This window comes from Myotis davidii, unplaced genomic scaffold (genome assembly GCF_000327345.1).
Source record: "Myotis davidii unplaced genomic scaffold, ASM32734v1 scaffold27, whole genome shotgun sequence".
In the NCBI taxonomy this organism is placed as follows: Eukaryota; Metazoa; Chordata; class Mammalia; order Chiroptera; family Vespertilionidae; genus Myotis; species Myotis davidii.
The window spans coordinates 2,416,465-2,438,074 of record NW_006297821.1 but is presented as its reverse complement, the minus strand read 5'-3'; the positions used below and the strand labels follow the sequence as shown (position 1 = coordinate 2,438,074).

General features: G+C 52.8%; 3 protein-coding genes across 5 annotated transcripts in view; 1 reads left to right on the top strand and 2 right to left on the bottom strand.

Moving 5' to 3' along the window:
- Nucleotides 1-1,022: 1,022 nt before the first annotated feature.
- LOC102766967 (endothelin-converting enzyme 2-like) lies at nt 1,023-8,379 on the bottom strand. Its single transcript, XM_006773626.2, has 3 exons — nt 8,089-8,379; nt 1,987-2,270; nt 1,023-1,499 (listed from the first exon to the last, which is right to left on the bottom strand). The coding sequence occupies exons 1-3, from the start codon at nt 8,282-8,284 to the stop codon at nt 1,212-1,214; spliced, it is 768 nt and encodes a 255-aa protein (XP_006773689.1). The 5' UTR covers nt 8,285-8,379; the 3' UTR covers nt 1,023-1,211.
- A 540-nt stretch (nt 8,380-8,919) lies between these two features.
- ALG3 (ALG3, alpha-1,3- mannosyltransferase) lies at nt 8,920-13,805 on the top strand. Of its 3 annotated transcripts, none has more exons than XM_006773625.2 (9): nt 8,920-9,109; nt 10,574-10,673; nt 10,781-10,928; nt 11,036-11,196; nt 11,708-11,828; nt 12,251-12,456; nt 12,615-12,691; nt 13,315-13,459; nt 13,566-13,805. In XM_006773625.2, exons 1-9 carry the CDS (start codon nt 9,019-9,021, stop codon nt 13,726-13,728), a joined length of 1,212 nt encoding a protein of 403 aa, XP_006773688.1. In that variant the 5' UTR covers nt 8,920-9,018; the 3' UTR covers nt 13,729-13,805. The 3 variants fall into 3 exon arrangements, with proteins under 3 accessions (XP_006773688.1, XP_006773687.1, XP_015425896.1); XM_006773624.1 differs by having other exon boundaries at nt 8,926-9,146; XM_015570410.1 differs by lacking the exon at nt 8,920-9,109 and adding an exon at nt 10,251-10,452.
- A 76-nt stretch (nt 13,806-13,881) lies between these two features.
- The window catches only part of VWA5B2 (von Willebrand factor A domain containing 5B2), a gene marked incomplete at its 5' end in the record, with an annotated part of 19,718 nt that continues 11,989 nt past the window's right edge, over nt 13,882-21,610 (bottom strand). The window contains 13 exons of the mRNA XM_015570432.1: nt 13,882-14,712; nt 14,799-15,043; nt 15,123-15,203; nt 15,300-15,437; nt 17,263-17,616; nt 17,714-17,903; nt 18,388-18,668; nt 18,757-18,928; nt 19,888-20,073; nt 20,557-20,668; nt 20,751-20,959; nt 21,038-21,148; nt 21,533-21,608. Coding sequence (XP_015425918.1) covers nt 14,164-14,712; nt 14,799-15,043; nt 15,123-15,203; nt 15,300-15,437; nt 17,263-17,616; nt 17,714-17,903; nt 18,388-18,668; nt 18,757-18,928; nt 19,888-20,073; nt 20,557-20,668; nt 20,751-20,959; nt 21,038-21,148; nt 21,533-21,608 — 2,704 coding nt within the window. The remainder of the gene's footprint in view (nt 14,713-14,798; nt 15,044-15,122; nt 15,204-15,299; nt 15,438-17,262; nt 17,617-17,713; nt 17,904-18,387; nt 18,669-18,756; nt 18,929-19,887; nt 20,074-20,556; nt 20,669-20,750; nt 20,960-21,037; nt 21,149-21,532; nt 21,609-21,610) is intronic.

Genomic DNA, 21,610 nt, shown 5'->3' with positions numbered 1-21,610 from the left:
TTGGTCTGCAGACTGGCTGCCAGCCGGGTCGGACCGCGCGGCCAGGGATGTTTGGCTGCGTATTTGCATGAGCTTCCCACCCACCTGAGCCCAGCCCTCCAGGCCGCCCCTCACCCTCACCCCTGTCTGGCGTGACCCCAGCCTCGGCCTCTTTCTAAGGGACTTCCTCAGCACATTTGTATTTTTATATCCGACTCTTTGTTTACTGGCTCCCCTCATGATTAGTGCCCTCCCCCCTCGGTCTCGTCCTTGCTCTTCTGCGCCTGGCAGATAGGACGAGTGCTGAGGGTGGGCATGGACAAGCCCCCAACATGGTAACCAACATGTGGCAGTCTGCCCAGGCCCGACCCCAGGCGGCTCTCTGGCAGACCCCTCCCCTCCAGGTATCACCTTCCAAGGGCCCAGGTCTGATTTTACCCTGGACCCCTGCACCCTGCCCCTGGGAACCCAAATGGGGACTGATCTGCACCCTTGGATGACACCTGTGGCCCTAGAGATGTTTTCACCCAGGGGTGTCCTTTGTAAATGTTCCTCCATCCTCACTGTACCAGGAGTGTGTGAATAAACACAGACCTCCCTGTGTGTGTGTGGCTATTGCTTCGGTTTGCTCAGGGGTCAGGCAAAAATGGCTCTAGTCCCTTTTGGGGAGGGGAGTGGGTACTTGAGCATCAGGTGCATGTTGCTGGCAGGGAAGAGTTGCCAAGAAAACACAGCAGGCAGCCTTGCCCGAGAACATTACAATGTAGCATTCTTGGGTAAATATACAACCAGAACAGGATAGGTCACCAGAGCTGGGGCTGGAGTTAGGGTCAGAATTGTAAAGCAATCTAGATTCAAAGTCTGCAGCCTCCTGTGGATAAATCCAGGTTGAAGGGGATGGGGAGGCAACAACAGGCCCTGGGGATGCAGGTCTCTGAGTCTGGCTGGCAAGCAGCGGGGCTGTGGTGGATTCCATATGGTGGGAGAGGAATTTGGGGAGCCCAGGAGAGATCTGAGAAACCCAAGAAGCCAGAAACCTGTGATTTGAGATGTAACTTAGCCTGAGCTATATTGTTTCATGTGGGGTTGCTTTCATCAGCTCTGTCTTAGGCATCAGGCCCCTGGGATGTGAGCACCATGGACCCAACCCTAAGCCCTGAGTCAGGAATTACGACAACTTGAGGAGTCCAGGGCAGAAAGGTAAGGAGGACTCAAGGACCATGCTTCTGGCCTCACAGCTGAATGGCACTGAGGAAGTCCTCATGATCTGAGTCCTGGAGAAAGCAGGGTGAGGTGGGAGGTCTGGGGGATGAGAGGATCTGTGTCCCAAGAGCCAGCTGGGCCACACTCAGCTCTTTGCCCTTGTGCATGAGGTAGAGATGGAAGTGGAAACCGTTGCCATAGGTTGCATGCCTTAGGGACCAGCCATAACGGGCTTGGGCATAGTGTCTAGTCCGAAAATGGGGGGCAGCAGAGGTCAGCGAGATGAACCGGCCTCCAGGGACCAGCACTCGGCTCACCTGCAAGGCAGACAGAGAAGCCAATGGTGAGGACTGCATCTTCAGGTTCTCAAAGGTCAGTATTGTCCCAGTTGACCTCCCAGATACTACTCTACATCCAGCTCTCCATGGCAAATTGAGCCTCCTTCTGTGTCCCTAGTCATGCCATGGGGTAGGGCTATATTCTAGACAGGTAGGAGCATGGGAGTGATGTCAGGCCAGGAGGTACTGCTTTCCTGCCAATTGCCCTCCCTCTCAGTCTGTTACCTCTCTGGAACCTGGCTGCTATGCCATCCCTACGGCATCCCAGTAGCTCTGTGCAGCTGGCCACTCCAGCCTCCTATAATCCTGACCAGTGTAACTCTCCCCTTCATTCAGGTAGCCACAGTCCTGAAAGTGACTGCTCCAAACCACGCCTCCTCTGGCTTCGAAGTTCATCCAATCTCCTGAAACCTCAACCCCTCACCCCCACCTCTTGGTCTGCTCTCCTCTCTTGTTGCTCCCTCACCTCACTCAGCACCTGGTCCACAGTGTGGACCCCTTCAGAGGACACGGTCCAGGGATCCCGTTCTCCAGCCAACAGGGCATCCAGCGTGCCCTTCTCGAGCACCACATCGAAGGAACCGTTGGGAAAGCCCAGTGCCCGTATGTCCATGGTCTCCCAGCGCAGGTTGGGCACATGAGCGTAGCGAGCCCGCATGGCGCCCACCACTACTGATGAGTAATCCACACTGGTCACGTCAGGGAAGCCCCCAAGGTACAGCTCGTAGCTCAGGGCACTGTTTCCACAGCCTGGGTGGGAAAAGGTGGGTAGCAAAAGAGCTAGGTTAGCTTTTATTTTTTTCCATATATATTATTATTATTTTATTATTATTGATTTCAGAGAGGAAGGGAGAGGGAGAGATAGAAACATCAATGAGAATCATTGATTGGCTGCCTCCTGCATGTCCCAAACTGCGGATTGAGCCTGCAACCCGGACATGTGCCCCACCCGGGAATTGAACCGTGGCCTCCTGGTTCATAGATTGACGCTCATCCACTGAGCCACGACGGCTAGGTGAGCTAGGTTAGCTTTGATTCTCCCCTCCCCAATTATCCATCCACAATTGGCCCATTTTCTCACAGCCCAAACCCTCCTGTGCTGAGGAAGAAGCAGTGCGGTACAGAAAAGAGCATGAGGCTTGGAGTCATGCAGACGTGGGCACATATCCCGGCTCTGTCATTCCTAGATGCGTGAATTAGGAACTTGGGTTTCGTATTCAGAAAAAGGAAGATAACAAGACCAAGCCTGCATGCAGGATAAGCTGCACTGAATTTTAAGACCTAAAACAGCTGAAGCTCTGAACGTAGTTCAAAGGTCTGGGTTCTGATATTCCTAGTCACACTGCGTTGGCAAGTCACTCAATTCTGAGCCTCAGTTTTCTCAGACTCAGAATGGGACAATATTGGCATCGTTAGGTTCATAGTGTTATCATTAGGATATTAATATTACCCTAATACCGGACCTCCCAGAGAACCTCAGGAAAACTTCAAGTTAGGGGTTATTATCCTATTTTGTTAATAAGTGAAAGGGAAGCTAGGTGGGGACACAGTGGAGCTGATCCCTTGTAATTCCTTAATGCGCAATTGAGCACTACATATTGTATTCTGCTGAGTAAGAGTCCCTGACCTTAAGGAGCTCATGCTTTGGTGGGAGGAACAGATGTGTAATCAGGCAATTGCCATGTGATGTGATGAGTGTTTCAATAGGGACAGGCTGCGGGAGCACATAGGATGATCCCTGTCCCCACTTCAGGGGGGTTGGGCAAGGGTTTCAGGGAAGCTGACAAACCAATCAGTCTTGAAGAATCATAATACTGGTGGGAAGTGCCTGAAAAACAGTCCCAAAGAGGACTGGGTCAGGTGAAAGACTAGGTGGAGGTTAGAGGCACCGATGCGATCCATAGTTCAGACAGCATGGCTTTCTTCGAAGACCTGTTGGTTTCTTCCAGGCCCTCTTGTGGTCAGTCTCAGCCTGAGACCAGGGCTGGATGACAGCCCTTGTTGGCCCCACATGGGGATGCCCAGCTCTTGGGATTAGATTGCCTTTAATCCCTATTTGTGTCTTTAAGAGGATCACAGTATCAGCTGTGGGAATAGCCCTAATCTAGCAGGGCTTGGTACCAGGCCAGAGCACCCAGAGGATGCTGGCTGGTCCTCAGCTGACCTTTCCTGTGTTCTTTTTTTAAAAATTTTTTTAAATATATTTTTATTTATTTCAGAGAGGAAGAGAGAGATAGAAACATCAATGAGAGAGAATCATTGATCGGCTGCCTCCTGCACACCCCCTACTGGGGCTCAAGCCCAAAACCTGGGCATGTGCCCTTGACAGGAATCAAACCTGGGACCCTTCAGTCCCCAGGCCAATGCTGTATCCATTGAGCCAAACCGGGTAGGGCTCCTGTGTTCTTTCTCAGGCCCCGGGGCTCAGGCAGACTGTCGCACCTGAAAAAAATTAATGTGTGCTTCCTTACAGCAAGCTCTGGTAGATACACTACATGGGATGGGTGGTGAGAGTGGCTGAACAAGAGACCCTAACTCAGTGCAGGTGTCACCCCACTGGGTTCTCTGATCCACAAATCCTTACCACCCTACACTTGACCTCATGCCTGCAGAGATCTGCCCAACTATAGACAGACGCAAATATCCTTCCCCCGCCTTTCCTTTAAAATGTGTTTATTGATTTTCTTACAGAGAGAGGAAGGGAGAGGGAGAGAAAAAGAAGCATTGATATGAGAGAGAAACCTTGATCCACTGCCTCCTGCATGCACCTTACTGGGGATTGAGCCCACAACCCTGGCATGTGCCCTGATTGGGAATTGAACCAGTGACCTCTGGGTTCCTTGGTTGACGCTCAACCAGAGCCACGGCAGCTGGCAAATATCCTTCCTTTATTTCCCTCCGTAAAGGAATGGTATCTCCCAAGAGAACTTCACTAAAGATGAAGGAAGAACAAAATCTGACCACAGGGCCAGTCATGCTTACAAAGCAGTGATTTCTGATCCTGCTGCCTCAGTGATTTGGGGCTAGCAACTAAGGTGGGGTTTGGGAAGGCCCCTGCCTCCCTAGGTGGAGCCTTAGGGAAGTAGAGCCCAGAGAACTGAGCCAGCCTCAAGAACCCATCACATGGGAGTCCAGAGCTATGTGGATGCTATCCCAACACCAAGAGAAGGAGGTGTCAGCCAGAATGCCAATTCACTAATTTATAACGAGAAAAATAGCCACCATGGGGACTTGACAGTCCATCCTCTGGTCAGTCCCTTCTCTATATATAGAAAATACAAATTGAAGCCAAATTATGATAAGATTCCTGAGGAACATGGAGAATCAGAGATGTATAATGACGGCAAAGCTAGGACAGCCACATGCATTCATCTGTTATGAGGATATTGTAGCCATAGGGACCAGACACACAAGTTCCCAGGCAGGGTGCTCTCTGTCCTCTGAATGGTCTGTGATAAACTGCCCCTCCAATTCCCATTTTTAACAATAATAATAATGATAGCTAAGAGTCACTGGACACTGGGCCCTCTGCTAAGCATTTCTAAGCATTATCTCAGTTTATCTTCACACTACCTTCACATAGACGGTAACTGCTATTATCATTACCATTTTCTAGATGGGAAAACTGAGGCTGCCCAAAGTATATAAGAAACTTCCCAAGGTCACATAGTCCAGTGGCAGAGTTAGAATTTAGATCTAGGCCTGTTTCACGCCAGAATCAGAGCTCTTAAACCACTACGTGAAACTGTCTACCAGTTTTCAAGAGGTCCACTCACCTTCAGTTGTGACATTCCATCTTTAGTCATTTTACTAATTATAACTGAGTTCTAGATGACTCTCTATGCCCATAAACATGGTGCAGCAGCAGAAGCTCTGGAGTCAGGTGGCACCCTTATGTACCACTTACTTGCTACATGACAACCGCGGACACTGTCTGTGCTCTGATCAGATCCGCTTGAAGTGTGTCTAGGTTTTGGTGTGTGCTCGATTCTGACAGTTTGCATCTGTGACTCTTCAGGCTGAACTACCCTCAGGGAAACTTTTGCCTGTGATCACAATCCTGCTTGGTCTCTTCCTTCCCTATTCCCTCACTCTCTGACTGATTTCTTCTGGGAGCACATCCCTAACAAATAACTAGGAGACGAATCATAATCTTAGGATTTGTTTCTGGACCCAGCCTGAGACAATGACCTGCAGCAGGGGATACCAAATTCAGCTTGCCACCTGTTTTGGTAAATAAAGTTTTCTTGGAATATAGCTATTCTCATTCATTTAGGTACTGTCTGTAGCTGCTTTTCTACTACAACATCAGTACTGACTAGTTGTTAGAGAAACTGTATAGCCCACAAAGTCCTAAATCAGTGATGGCGAACCTATGACACGTGTGTCAGAGGTGACACGTGAACTCATTTTTTGGTTGATTTTTCTTTGTTAAATGGCATTTAAATATATAAAATAAATATCAAAAATATAAGTCTTCGTTTTACTATGCTTGCAAATATCAAAAAATTTCTATATGTGACACGGCACCAGAGTTAAGTTAGGGTTTTTCAAAATGCTGACACGCCGAGCTCAAAAGGTTCGCCATCACTGCCATAAATATTTACTATTTGGCCATTTTCAGAAATAGTACTGACCCCTGATCTACAGTAAGTCTAGTAATACTTATTACTCACTTCTCAGTGTTGTCATAAATATTAAATAAGTTAGAAAATGCCCACCCAGCACATTCCTACCACCTACCGGGTGCTCAGCTTGTTTGTTAAAGTGGAATGTAACATAGGTATTTCCCAAGTTGTGGGTCCTCTTTTTATTTATTTTTAAAATATATTTTATTGATTTCAGAGAGGAAGAGAGAGAGAGAAACATCAATGATGAGAATAATCATTGATCAGCTGGCTCCTGCATGCCCTCTGGAGGTTGAGCCCAAAACCCTGGCATGTGCCCTGACCAGGAATCGGACTGTGACCTCCTGGTTCATAGGTCAATGCTCAACCATGAGCCACACAGGCTGGGCTGGGTTCTCTCTTTAGATCTTGGGAATAATGTCTGGAAAGTTTTCCTTTTCTATTTTTAGACTTTTCTCCCCTCTCCAGAAAAGAATACCTTCCTGTCTAGGAGATTTTAAGGCAGTATTATTCTCAGCATGAGAATCCGCTGTGGGCTTGCTAAAACTACAGACTCCTAGGACATACCTTAAACTGTCCCTGGATGGGGTCCAGCTTTCCAGGTGATTTTGATGCACACTAAAGCTTTAAAAAATTAGATCTACGGTAAATCTATAAATAAATGTAATGGCTTAAAAGCATAAAATTTGAGTTTTTACTTCTGGGGGGGGGAGGTTTGGGAGGACTACACAGGAAACCTTGAATATACATCGGCCTTTTTATTTTGCCAGGCATTGTTTTGGGTATCTTTCATACTCATGCAATCATCTTTAAAACCCAGTAAATAAGTAATACGGAGTATCTTTTTATTTTAAAGGCTGAGAAAATGGAGGCACAGAAATTTAAGTATTTTTTCCAGGACTACATCATTAAGATTCTGTGATTTTCCCCATTATTCCACAGCTAAGATTACACGAGCCTAGATTCCAACAGAATTAGCTGCCTCCAGGGTCCAAGTTCTTAAGCACTAGGTTATACTTCCTTTCTAGTTTTAGGAATATTCTATTTTTCAAACTGAGTATGGTATACACATACATATTAGATTTACTGTTTATACCTTTCATATACTGTATTACAGATGACATGTATATGAAATACTTTTTTCTTTTTTTTTTAAATTTGAGTGTCATCCTCGCGCAGAGGCCATGCTAATCTTATATCGTTCCAATTTTAGTATATGTGCTGCCGAAGCGAGCACATGAAATATTTCACTTAAACATATAAATGCTTTTACAAATACCAAAATAAAAACTATAATTGGAAGGAAACCCGTTGCTCAATCCAACTTCTCTAGACCGCCCCCCCAAGGCTGGCACTGGGACAAAGCCCCATCTTGCGTCCTAGTACTCTTTCCTGGAATCTCACCAATCTCGGTTGCAATATCCCCTCTGACCTCGGAGGGCGCTGTCCTCCTCACTGCATGCGGGGCATCAGACCGAGTTTCCGAGTTCGGGAAGTGGTAACTCTCTCCAGGTGACAACAGCTCCCGGTGCCCATTGGCGCAAACAGAAAGATGCTATGCACTGCGCTCGAGGTGCCTGCATGTGCCTTATCCGACTTGAGCTCGCAGTTCCATTTCTAGAAGTGACTCCGAAGCTCAGTTTACGACCTGTCCTAGTCATAGAGCCAACTAGCGTAGGGACTTCCTAGACCTCTGAGCTCTCCAGTGCTCGCGGTTCCTTCCGAGGGGCCCCGGCTCACCTACCACGCTGACTCAGAGAGACTGTCGTGTTGTGGGGGGACAGGGAACTGACTCCAGGTTCTGAAGGTACTGGATCTTGGCTCCTGATCTGGGCATCCTCAGTCAGGGGCAGACAGACGCGAGGAAAGCGGACGGGGGCGCCGAGGCGAAGCCGGTCCCGCCAGCTCCACCTGTGCTGGGCAGTGCCGGGACTACCCACCTAACACGAGGATACGGTCCTCGGGTCGCAGCTCCGGCTCTAGGAGGGCACGGAAAGAGGAGAAGTCCCCGAACCACTCGTAGGGGGCAGAGTCGGCCGCGTCCCGGTAGCGCTGGTCCCAGTACTGGACCTCTCGGTACCCGGAGTTCTGCTCCGGTAACTCCGGCCGGGGTTCGGGGGCCCCGGGAGAGGCCATGCTTGCTGCTGCCGGGCCTGGAGGGCAGTCGGCCGGCACCTTTAGGCGGGGCTTGGCTCCCCTGGGCAGCCAGTCTGAATGGTAATATCTTAGGGGGCGTGGCCTTTGAGTCTCCGCCCCCCAGTGAGGTTGCTCAACATAAACACGTGGAACTTCCGTCCTCTGCTAAGCGCTCTTAGAAGAATCTTCCGGCTGGTTAATCAGGTCGTCCAGACTCGGAAGCTTCCGGCTGTACTTAGAGCGTCAGACTCACTCTGGTTCATCACTGTCCCTTCTCATATTTACAATTTGACAGGCTCCTTACATTAAATATGAAAATTAGTGAAAGATTTTTTTCTTCCCCGTTTTGAGCACCCGGAGGGGTGGCGGGAGGGGCGTGGACACAGGCATGAACACAGATATTATCAACACCGGCGAAGCGTTATGCTGGGCCGGGAGAGATGGGGAGGAGGGGGAGGGGGTTGTTTTTCTGGGCAAATGTTCGATCCATCTTAGCTCCTGGTCGTAGGGAACGTGCAGTCCATCAGGAGAGACCTATGTAGAAGTACATTTAGGAAATAAGGACTCTGGCAACTCGGTTAGGACACTGGCGCGCAGAGCGGAACCTAAGTGCCAAAGGGTCCGGTTTCCAGGGTGGCGGGCCCACATGAACGGTGCACCGACAAGATGGCCGCGGGCGTGCGGAAACGCGCCCGGGCGGGACCCCCGCCCCGGTTGTTGGGACTCTGCGGACAATGGTTGCGGCGCGCCTGGCAAGAGCGGCGTCTACTGCTGCTGGAGCCGCGTTACACGCTGCTGGTGGCTGCCTGCCTCTGCCTGGCGGAGGTGGGCATCACCTTCTGGGTCATTCACAGGGTGGCATGTGAGTGCGCCGCGGGGGAGGGGAGAGGAGGGGCGCGGAAAAGGCGGGAGGGAGGTGGACCCGAACGCCCAACTCAAACCTGGACTCAGATTCGGAGCTCAGACCCCACCCCAGGTCCGCCTAGTCACCAATTGCAGACCCACATCTTTTACCCAAGTTCCAAGCCTGCTCCACAGAAAACCAAACCCGATCTTAATCCACCCACCGCCCCCGTGACGAAAGGGGCGATCCTAGAGATTGGTCCTCTGCCCTGAAGGTGCAGCCCGGCAGGCTAAGAAAGCAAACCAGCTGGATGGCAAAGACCTGGGTCTGTGTTCATGTCCTGCTGCTGCTGCTGCTTGTCGCTGTGGCTTTGGATATGTCACTTCCCCAGCTGGGTCTCATCTGTTCAATTCTGGGGTTTGTTTATTTTTAATTTTTATTATATTTTTAAATTGATTTCAGAGAGGAAAAGAGAGGGAGATAGAAATATCAATGACGAGAGTCATTGATCTACTGCCTCTTGCACATCCCACACTGGGGATGGAGCCCACACCTGGGCATGTGTCCCCACCGGGAATCACACCAAGACCTCCTGGATCATAGGTGATGCTCTACACTGAGCCGTGCCCGCTGGACCTGGAGGCTTTTTAGAGCTGGAACATAGAACTCAAGTGAGGCCAGGACTGAAATGAGATTGCAGAAGTTGAGACCAGAATATAAAGGAGCCAGTAAGCTGTGTTAAGGAGATAGTAGCATACTTAGTGGTTAAGAATCTAGAATCCTATGAATTACAGTTCCAGCTCTGCTCTTCCTAGCTCGCTCATCCTGAGCTCAATAATTCATAGGTTCCTCTTCTAAAATGGCAGCAACAGAGTTTGGTCTTTATCTTAACAGCCTTAGGGAATCATTGAAGGATTTTAAGCAGAGAGACATGATGCGTTTCTATTATAGGAAGAGCTCCTGATTGCAGGGTGGCAAATACATTGTGGTGAGGGGAAAGTGGAAGCTGGACACCTAATAAGGAAGCTGTTGCATCATTGAGGCTAGAGATTATGGTAGGCCCAAATGTTGCTATATCAGTAGAGAAGGATGAGACAGTAAAGATACGTAGAATGAAGAATAGACAGGACATAGTAACTAGGGGTTGGAAATGAGAGAGAAGGAAGTTTCAGTTTTGTGACTTGGGCAACAGGGAGGTTGATGGTGCCATTCATGGAACTCAGGAAGGAGAGCGGATTTAGAGTAGAAGCTTATGAGTTCAATTATAAACATGTTGAGTTTGAGATGCCTGGGTTCACCCAAAGAATGTCAAGTAGGCAGTTAGGTAAGGGGTTGTGATAGAAGCCCTGAGGGTGACCTGGAACTCTGTGCTTCGATGGGTTGGAGGTGTTGGGGGCAGACAGGTTTAGGATCTGGAAGTAACACACCATCCTTTCCTTTTCCAGATACAGAGATTGACTGGAAGGCCTACATGGCTGAGGTAGAGGGCGTCATCAACGGCACCTACGACTATACCCAACTGCAGGGCGACACCGGACCTCTTGTGTGAGTGCAGATAGCAGGTTCAGCAAGAATGTGAGGGGGGCTGACTGGATGCCAGGGTACAAGGCGGGGTATCTTGACCCAGATTCATGTTCCCTCTCATCTTTCAGATACCCAGCCGGCTTTGTGTACATCTTTATGGGGCTATACTATGTCACTGGCCATGGCACTGACATCCGCATGGCCCAGCATATCTTTGCTGTGCTCTACCTGGCCACCTTGCTGCTTGTCTTTTTGATCTACCACCAGACCTGCAAGGTGAGTCCACAGTACCAGGACCTGGGTCTCCACCCTGGGAGGGCTGAGGTTTGGTGATGGCTCAGGGCTGGTGAGCTGACCTTCTTCCCACTGTGCCCACCTCGTAGGTACCTCCCTTCGTCTTTTTCTTCATGTGCTGTGCCTCTTACCGTGTCCACTCCATCTTTGTGTTGCGGCTCTTCAATGACCCAGTGGCCATGGCGCTGCTTTTCCTCAGTATCAACCTTTTGCTGGCCCAGCGCTGGGGCTGGGGTTGCTGCTGTTTCAGGTCAGCATCCCTCCCTTCTGGTCCCCTTTCTTACTTTTTGTATTTCTATCACTTTTCCCCCAAATTTCTGCAGCAAGGGAGTGGCCAGACAATGTGGGTGAGTTAGGCCCCACCAGGTGAGCCCAGGATCTGTAGAAAGTCTCCCCTCCAACCCACAATACACAGAGTTGTACCGGAGTTGGTCATTAATATTCTTACTGTTCAGTATATATTTGTTTGCTCAGTCTGGGCTTAGAGATCAGGTATCTATTCCCTACCCCCAGCTTCCCCCCAGGCTCCCTTACCCTCGCTCCCGCAGTTCTGAGTGTGGGCCCTATCTCCAGGTTGCTGGGGCTGGGGCTCATCGAGCTCTCCTGGAACACATACCCATCCACGTCCTGCGGCTCTGCTGCCCTGCACACCAAGCTATCCTGGAACTTGGTGGTGGAGGGGAGGAGTTGCTGTGATGGTGGTGGTGGGGGTGCATAGCCCTCGAGCTGATTTCCACCCTTATCTCTTCTACACACCCTAGCCTGGCAGTCTCTGTGAAGATGAACGTGCTCCTCTTTGCCCCTGGATTGCTATTCCTTCTCCTCACACAATTTGGCCTCCGTGGGGCCCTCCCCAAGCTGGGCATCTGTGCCGTCCTACAGGTACTCCTGCCTCACCCCTTTTTAAAGATGGCCCGCTTCCTTCCTTGGGACTTCCTCACAGCCAAGGGGCAAGGGTTTTGGAGTTGATTCTGGACTGGGTATCCACTACCTCTCTGGGCTTTGTGTTTTTTTGTTTGGTTGTTTTGGGTTGGTTTTTTTTTCTGTAATATAAGGTTGTTGAACTAGATGATCTCTTAGGGCCTTTCTAGCTCTGCCCATTTATGACTTAAAGTGCTGTCATTACCTGCCTCCTCAGCTTCTTTGGCCCCAGGCTCTGACAGGGGAGGGGTTGGGGGTGGAGGTGGGGGAGGAGTCCTCGGGAATTAAGGAACCTCTGAGACCTACACCCAATTCCCACTCTCCTGACTAGTATGAGGCTGGGGTGAGCCTGTGCAGCTCTGCTGACGTCACATCCATCACAGGTGGTGCTGGGGCTGCCCTTCCTGCTGGAGAACCCCGTCGGGTACCTGTCCCGCTCCTTTGACCTGGGCCGCCAGTTTCTCTTCCGCTGGACAGTGAACTGGCGCTTCCTCCCCGAGACCCTCTTCCTGCATCGCGCCTTCCACCTGGCACTGTTGGCCACCCACCTCACCCTGCTCTTGCTCTTTGTTCTCTGCAGGTGGCACAGGTGAGAAAGGGGAGCAGTGCCAAGGGCAGATGTAGGGGAAGGAGTGAAGGGCCTGGGCCTTAGGGGCTGCTTAGGGGAGATGTTGAGCTCATGGAGGTGAATTTTAGAGCATGGCCCATGATGGGAGCTTGGTAAATGTCTGAATGGCTTTTCCCCAGGACAGGGGAAAGTATCCTGTCGCTGCTGAAGGATCCCTCCAAAAGGAAGGTTCCACCCCAGCCCCTCACAGCCAATCATATCCTTTAAGTCATGGGAAGGTAAGTCTTGCCCTCTCCAGGTGCAGACAGGGTCCCTGGTCAGGTGGCCCTGGATGGCTGGTGACCTGGGGAGGGAAAAGGAGGCACCAGTAAGAGCTACAGGGCTTATTCTTAGAGTTCCTGCTCTGTACCAAACACTGTGCTGAGCATTTACGTATTTTAGCATGTTTATTCATAATTTTAAATATCATTGAGTTATCATTATGAGTGTGCATCCTCTGCCTGGTGCTGTGCTCAGAGGTTTATGTACATTCTAACATTTAAAGCTCACAGGAGACCCTGATACAGGAAGGTGTATTTATTATCCTCACATACAGAGGCAACATTCGGGCTTTAAGAGGTTAAATAACTTACCAAGGTCACCCAGCTAGGAACGATGGACTCATTCGGCTTTTATGGCCCTCGGTATCACTCTCCACCTTAGATTGAGGAGCACGTCCAGAGGTTAAGAAACTTGTCCAAAGATACGCATCTGGGAATGGTAGAGCCAGGGGGCGATCTGATCCCAAAATTGTTCCCCCTCTGCTTTGGAACCTCCCTGCCTGACCCCACCCCCAGCCCGTCCCCTCTGCTCTTGCCCTTGGCCTTGACCACTGCATACAGATCGTTTCCACCCTCTTCACCTCCAACTTCATTGGCATCTGCTTCAGCCGTTCTCTCCACTACCAGTTCTATGTCTGGTATTTCCACACACTGCCCTACCTCCTGTGGGCCACACCTGCACGCTGGCTCACACACCTACTCAGGTACCGGCTGGGACAGCCTGAGGGGGGTAAGGGTTAGGATTAGGGACCATGGAGGGGCTGGGGCCTAGAAACTGGACAACCTCTGGAGCTTATTTCTCATCTCCAGGTTGCTGGTGCTGGGGCTCATCGAGCTCTCCTGGAACACATACCCATCCACGTCCTGCAGCTCTGCTGCCCTGCACGTGTGCCATGCTGTCATCCTGCTGCAGCTCTGGCTGGGCCCCCAGCCCTTCCCCAAGAGCGTCCAGCACAGCAAGAAAGCCCACTGAGACCACCTCTGCCCCATTCTCAGGATGCTGGACGTGGATGGACTCTGTGCCCTTCCCAATAAACCTTACCAAGTCCACTTCTGTGCAGCCTACATGGAGGTGCCTAGACCAACTAGCGAGGGGTATGCATGCGACAGATAAAGAACTCGTTCAGGTGGTATTAAGAGGCACTTTATTGCATAGGTTTTGGGGGCTGTGGCTCTCTCCTCTTTTACCGCACTGTACAGAGTTCAGAGGGGAAGGAGCAGGGGGTAGAAGGAGTGGGAGAGAGCACAGGCAGGCACTTTCTGTGGGAGATGAAGGGTTTTGGAAGGGGATGAGAAGCAGTGGGGGGCAGGCTGGCACCAACCTACTCCTTCCCGGCACCGAGAAGCCGGCCCGGGTGGCAGTGACTTGACTCTGTTGCGGGGGCGCCACCCCAGCAGTGGGCAGCCTTCACATGTTCGCCGGGCTGTAACACAGCAGGTGTAGCTGCAGGTTCTGGTCCCAGTGACGCAGCAGCAGGAAAAGACCCCGGGCTGCAGCCTTGAGCGCGGCCAAGTCAAGGCCATCGGGCAAGTGCTGTGCCCGCAGCCAACAGTCCGCCTTAGCTGCTGCCAGTTCCCACTCACCGAAGGCAGCGGCACAGCGGTGCTCCAGCCACGCTAGTGCCACTGCTGTGGCCCAGGTCCGGCCCCGCAGGTCAGCACCACTCGGCCCGTCTGCCCCCTCTGAGGCCTCCGTGTCTGAACCCTGCCCACTGTCCACCTGGCCTGGACCCTCGGAGCCTGAGCTGGGGGTCGGGCTGCAGGAGGCCGTGGCACTGTCTCCCTGGCTGACACCAGGGCCAAGAAGTGCCCAGGGAGAGGAAGCTGAAGTGGGGCTAAGGCTGGCCCGGTGCACGGCGAAGGGTGAGGCGCGGCACAAGCGCTCCTGTGGGATGTGCACCGCAGTGCAGAAGGGTGCATCCAGGCGGAAGGAGCCAGGTGCCTCCTGCAGTCGCACCTGAGGAGAGAGGAGGTGGGGGGAGGAGTGAGCTGAGACCGTGCCCTGGCCCTGGCAACACCACCCTCCACCTCCCGAGTCCTCACCAAGGGCAAGTAGTCATGGTTGCTGCCTTCACTGTTGCCGTCACTGGCCTGGCCTGTGTTGGGGCTGCAGAGTCTACGGCTGTCTGGGCCTCTGGGCTTCCGATGGCCCAGGCTGAGCTTCAGAGGCGGCTGAGGGGACACGGTATGAGGACCTCGGGTAGGGGTTACAGGATCCTCCAAAGCAGACGTGGAGTTGTCCTTCTGGTCTGGATGTGAGCCACTTGCCAGAGAGCCTCCCTGAAGGCCTGCAATGGAGCCAGTCAGTGTCAGTGGTGACCCCTAAGCTCGGGCGCTCCCTGCCATTTGCCCAGAGTTGAGTGTTACCTTTACAATGGACAACTGTGGGCAGAGCTGCATCTCGGTGGCCTTGAGAGGCGGGAGGGGTGCCTGGGGGCTCTACTGGCTCTGCAGGGGCACAGAAGACGGGGCTGAGGTTTGTCTGGGCGTGTGGCCAGAGAGGTGAGGGCCAGCACCTGAGAGGTCACTTGGGAGGGACTCTACCTGAGCTCCGCACCTGCAGCACTGAGGGCAGGACCTCCCTAGTGGTAGCGTCCACAGCTACAGGGCAGGTGAAGCAGGAAGGGGCAGAGCTGACCTTGCTTGTCTGAAGGGCTCGGAGCCAGGACCTCCGGGCATGGCCTGTGAAACCAAGGAGCAGTTTGCTGACCAGGAGGGGGTGCACTCCCACCACCCACCCTCTACTTAGGGCTTCACAGAAAAAATGTCTGTTCCCACAAGCTTCTCTGTGCACTTTTGAACAGAGTAGAGTTTCTCAGGATCAGGACCAGCTTGAACTCTCCAACTGTGGCAAGAAGTGGTGAAGCTGAACCCTTAATCCAGTGGTTCTCAACCTTCTGGCCCTTTATTTTAAAAAATATATTTTATTGATTTTTTACAGAGAGGAAGCGGGAGGGATAGAGAGCTAGAAACATCAGTGAGAAAGGCTATGCAGCGTCTTTTTTTTTTCTATTATGATGCATTAATTTTCATTTAAGGCAGTGGATCTCAACCTTCTGGCCCTTTAAATACAGTTCCTCATGATGTGACCCAACCATAAAATTATTTTCGTTGCTACTTCATAACTGTAATGTTGCTACTGTTATGAATCGTAATGTAAATATCTGATTTGCAGGATGGTCTTAGGCGACTCCTGTGAAAGGGTTGTTCGACCGCCAAAGGGGTCACGACCTACAGGTTCAGAACCGCTGCCTTAATCCATAGCAGGGCTAGGCCTCTTGGCCACCCAGAAATTCAACATTCTGGACACCACTCAGGAAGCATGGACCAGCGCCTTTTCCATCCGCTCATTTCAGCACTGTCCAATAGAACTTCCTGTGAGGAAGGAAATGTTCTATATTTATATGATTCAATATGGTAGCCGTTAGTTATGTGTACCCATTAAGCACTTGAAATGTAGCTAGTGTAACTGAGGAACTGAAATTTTAACTTTATTTGGTTTTAACAGTCTTCCTGAATGACATTTGTTTTTATGTTATGGGCCCTAGAAATCCTTACAAGATCTCATTTCCCTCTATTGGCTGCTAAGAAGCTTGCCAATTTTGGGTCGCATACTTGCAAAGGCACATAACCTTATGGTGTGCATCCTATCTAATAAAAGCCTAATATGCTAAGTGTCCAGTCATCCATTCAACCAATCAAAGCATGATATGCTAAGGCCGCTCAACTACTCGCTATGTTGTGCACTGACCACCAGGGGCCAGATGCTCTGACTTGTAGGTTAGCTTGCTGCTGGGGTCCAGCCAATCAGGCCTGAGCAATATGGGCTGGACATGCTCTGGAGTCCTTCCATGGTCCCTCCCTGGCAGGCAACCTCCCATGCCCCTCCCCAGCCCCGATCGTGCACCAGTGGGGTCCCTTGGCCTGGCCTGTGCCCTCTCACAATCTGGGACCCCTTGGGGGATGTCAGAGAGCTGGTTTTGGCTCAACCCCACAGGCATAAAAGGCTAGTATGCAAATCAACCAAACTGCAGAACCACCAGTTGCTATGATGCACACTGACCAACAGAGAGCAGACACTCAATGCAGGAGCTGCCCCCTAGTGGTCAGTGTGCTCCCACAGGGGGAGCACCACTCAGCTAGAAGCTGGGCTCATGGCTGGTGAGCGCAGAGGCGGTGGCAGGAGCCTCTCCCGCCTCTGTGGCAGTCGGACATCCCCCAAGGGCTCCCAGTCTGCAAGAGGGCGCAGGCCAGACTGAGGGACCCACCCCCCACTTCCCCAGTGCACAAGTTTCATGCACCAGGCCTCTTGTCTTTAATAAAACCTCATTCTCTCCTTCCTGTTATCCTTTTTATCCCATTGCCCTGCTTAATTTTTCCCCTTGTCAATGTGGATGAGCCATCTCAAACTGTTTATGTGCAAGGTGAGGTATAGAGAGTGACCAAACAGACCCATACCTCTGCCCCTCTGCCCCATACAGGCCCCTTGGGCCCACCAGCAACTCACCCCAGTCAGCCATGGTCTCAGCCCCTCGGAGAGCCAGTTGCTCATTGTCCCGGACCACAGAAGCTGCTGTCAGCCGGTGGAGTGCTTGGTCCCAAGCACCTTCTCTCTCGTGGGGTGATGGAGGCAGGGAGCCATCGTCCCCAGGCCCCCAGAGTGTCTCCAGCCCAACACCCACCTCCCAGCACATAGGCTGCTCCCCACACAGGGCCCGGATCACCACGTGGCAGCGTGGAGCCTGTGGAGGCAGTGACACTGCTGGGGGTGCGGATTCCCCATCAGGGGGGACAGCCGTGAACAAGAAGGGTGGTTCCATCAACATGTCCCAGTCCATGGGCGCTGGGGAGAGCAGGTTTCCTGAGGAGACAATGGCAGGGACAGGCGGTGTGTGCCCTGGGCTCCACCTTCCCAAGGCCTCCTTGGTGTCAGAATCCAACTCGCATCCAACCTTTACCTGAGTCATCCAGGCCTTGTCCCAGCTGCTGCCCCGACTCAGGGCCTGGCCCATCTGGGGCTGCACCCAGAGAGGGGTGCCGGGGACGGCCAGGGACTGGGTTCGCCTGGCCGGGGGGTGAGGAGAGGCTTCGGCCAGCCAGAGCCGCTCTGTGTTGACGGTTCAGCTCCTCAGCACTCAAGGCCCCAGTCTGCATGTGACAGGGGGGATCCATTGGCCAAGGAATGGAGAGCTCCTGGCCATCGCACATACACACACAACTGGCCACATGTCCTTTGTCTGAAACCCTGAGTGGCAGTTAGGAAACGGCCAGGCTCCCATGGCCCCCGGCCCCGCCCAGTCATGTCACTCTACACACTATTTCTCACTGGAGGTTACTTGTCTTTGTTTTTGTTCAGGCCCTGTCCCTCTTTGTCTGGCTCACTTCTACTTATTTTTCCAGATATGGCTCTTGCTTTCCCAACTCCCTGAGACAGGGTTAGTCACCTGAACTCTAAGTCCCCATAGCACCGTGTCCCTGTGCTCATCCCTGTATGTTGCATGGCATCATTATAGATTTACCCACCCAGCTCTTCAGCTAGACTCAATGTAACCACTGCACCATGTATGGCATACAGCAGATGGCCGAGAAGTGCTGCTGGATGTATGGTAAATGGATGTGGATTGAATCTCACCTTGACTGGTGCCAGTGGGGGTGGCGGCAGGGGGCAGGAGCGGCAGCCCTGCTGCGAGGGGGGGTCCAGGGGAACACTGCCCTCAGGGGAGCCAGGGCCCTGGGAGCCAGGGGACTCGCTGCTGCCTGCGGAGCCCGGGCCTGGCTCCGGGCTGGCGGAGCAGTGAGTGAGCACATACTGCTCCCGGATGTACGAGGACTGGAAGATGCGACGCCATATGGCTGTGTCAGAAGAGGGGTTCGGTCCGGGGTCCGTGACTGGGTCTGTCAGAGCATCAGTACCTAAGGGAGGCAGGAGAATGGACCCAGCCCTGGCCCCTCCCCTTGCCCATTCTTCCAGCACAGCCACACACATACACCCAGCACTCACTCTGCTCTGAGTCTCCAGCAGCCCATGGACTGGACAGCTCTCCTGGCACAGTGCCTGTTCCCAGTGGCTCTGAGGTGCCAGTGGGCTCAGTGCCAGCACTGGTGGCAGAAGGCACCTCCTCTGGGGATGGGAACATGGAGCCGCCCAAGCTCTGCCAGCCAGGCTCTTGGCCCTAGAGAGGAATAGTCATTGGGGGAAAGCCAGACTGTAGCTCTATGCTACCTCTTTCCAAACAGGACCTAAGATGGCTAACGGCAAGAGGCAATGAAGTTAATAAACCAGAAATGAGAGCCCAGTTCTCCGGAAGAGGAAGCATCCATGCTCACCACGGGGTTAATAGAGCTTCTGTGGCTGAGCGTCCGGTCTGGCCCTGAGCTTCCCGGCAACCAGGCAAAAAGGCAAACAGTCCGTTATCAAAGAGGGAGAAGCATGCTTAGTTCTAAAGAGAGAAAGCTTTTCATAATAAAAATAACTGCCACATCTCTAACTCCGATGTGTCCCATATTCTACCAAGAGCATGTATACTAGTATTATGACCTCGAATTACAACAACCCTATGAAAAAAAAACCTGTTTGAGGAAATGGTCTTCAGAGAGGTGAAGTGACTTGCCCAAAATCAAATGGCTAGTACCTGGCAGAGTATGGGATCCTCACCCCATAACAAAGAAACAGAATTTCCACAGGATGAGGCCCAGAAATTAGGATTTTAAAAAAAGATTCCCACGTGATTCTAATGTGCAGCAAGGTTGAGAACCACTGATCTAGACTGTGCTGTGCCTGTCCCTGAATGTTACAGGAAATAATCGGATGGTGCCTTCTGTAGGGCACTGAGGGAAGGAGTGAGCAAATTTTGACAAAAACCTCAGAGCAAATGCTGGAGCTGTTCTCTGTGTCTGAGTGGCGAGTGACCTGTGGTAAAAGCCCAGGGCTACACTTTACAGGACAACTCAGTGGAAGACTCAAGAGGAGGCAGGTGGCAGTCACCCTGGAGGGCCCAGTGTGGTCTCTGAGGAGGCCTGGAGGTGGTAGGAGAGTTGGCAGAGTGGCACGGGAAATGGAGGAAGGGTTTGGAAGAGATGCAAGGGCTTCAGCCATCCCAGGCCCACTGTCCGCACCCCAGCCCAGGCCTACCCCAGGGGGGTGAGGCCGGAAGCCATCCACCCTGAAGAGTGAGCAGTAACCGAGCAGCTGGTCCCCGGGGTAGAGGGCTGGGATCTCCCGGGGCGTCAGCAGGGCCTCCACCGAGTCTGGCACAAACCAGTCCACAGAGACGTCGCTCAAAGCCGGCTCCAGTGCCTTGCGCAGAGCCCGCACCAGCTGTGAGGAGCGGCCATGGGAGAGAGAGAGGTGCCACTCAGCTGACAGCAGGAAGGCTGCCCTTCCCATCTGCCTCGTCTCTGGTTGAGGGGAGCAGGGTCAGGCTGGGGTCAGGAGAAGGAATGGGGGCAGGAACAAGCAAGGGGACTGAGAGCTCAGGCCTCCGGGCTTGGCCTGTCTCTTGGCCTGAGCTCTACCATGTGAATGAGAAAAGGCTTATTGGGCTATGACTCAGCACCAGGACACAACTGAGAATAATATTTGGGGGTGGTCTGAAGCTGTGCTCCCCTCACCTTTAGCCCCCTGATGCATCCCACAGCAACACCTGTAGCTCCTCCCCTGATTGGCATCTCAAGGGGGAGTAGGGATTGGAGTGGGGGAGAAGCCAGGAGACCCCACAACGGGACTGGGTCTGCTTCAGCCTCAGTGTCACTTGGGAGAAGGACTTGGGGAGTAGGGAAGAGGGCCCAGGCTTGAGCTCACCAGCGGCTGCAGCCTCTCCCCAGGCCTCAGGAAGTAGGACCGGCCCCTGCTGAGGGCAGACAGACCCTGGAGCAGCTGGTGGCAGGCAGGCCAGAGCCCGAAGCAGAAGCACCTGAGGAAGGAAGGGAGGCAGTGTGACCTTCAGAGCCTCTGAGGGGGTGCATCTCAGTCACCTGTCTCTGCCCCCCTCGTACCTGGCCGCCCCCCTGTGCCACCTCATGAGCTCCAGGGTTTGGTGGGTAGTGGCGGCCACGGGTGAGGCCGCAGTGAGCAGGAACAGCTGCCGAGGGTGGGCCCTGTGCTGGGGCTGCCTCAGGGCCCAGTCCAGCGCAGCCAGCACATCTGGGGGGCCTCCCGCAGCCTGCAGGGTCTCAACGCTCTCACAGATGAGCCTCACAGCGTCCTGCAGAGAGAAGGCACAGGCTGGGTGCACTGAGCTGAGCATCTCCACTAGGCCCCCAAATTCCTGGACCACACTCACATCACCGCAAAGCCTGCTCTCGGGGAAGAGGGGCTGCACTGCTGTGCCAAACGTGGCCAGGTTGATGAGAGTCTGGGACGGGAGGGACTTCACGGCCAAGACAAGGGCATCCTGGGGAGGGGCAGAGAGGATGGTGTGAGGCAGGCCCCTGGGCACTGGTGGAGAGAAAGGGACACAGATGACCTGCCTCTGCAGGTTGTGTATAAAATGAGGGCCTGGATGAGGATCTGGGAGAGGCCCTGTGTGTGAGAGACTGTGTGAGAAAGACTGTGAGTGAGAATGGAGAGTGTCGGGGAGACGTGTGTCTGTGACTCTGCAGGTGTGTATGACACTTGGCTTTGAGATTAGGTGACAGTCCAACTTTATGTATGAGATAGGCTCTTGGGATCTGGGAGAGATACCTCTGAGTGTGTGTGTGTGTGTGTGTGTGTGCATGTGTGTGTGTCTGTGCCAGACCTACTGCCCCAGGCCTGCCCCGCCATGCCCCCCACAGGCCTTGTGTGCGACAGCGCTGCCATCCAGCAGGAAGAGGAGCTCCCGTGTTGCTGTGCCCAGGTGTCCAGGCTTGGAGCT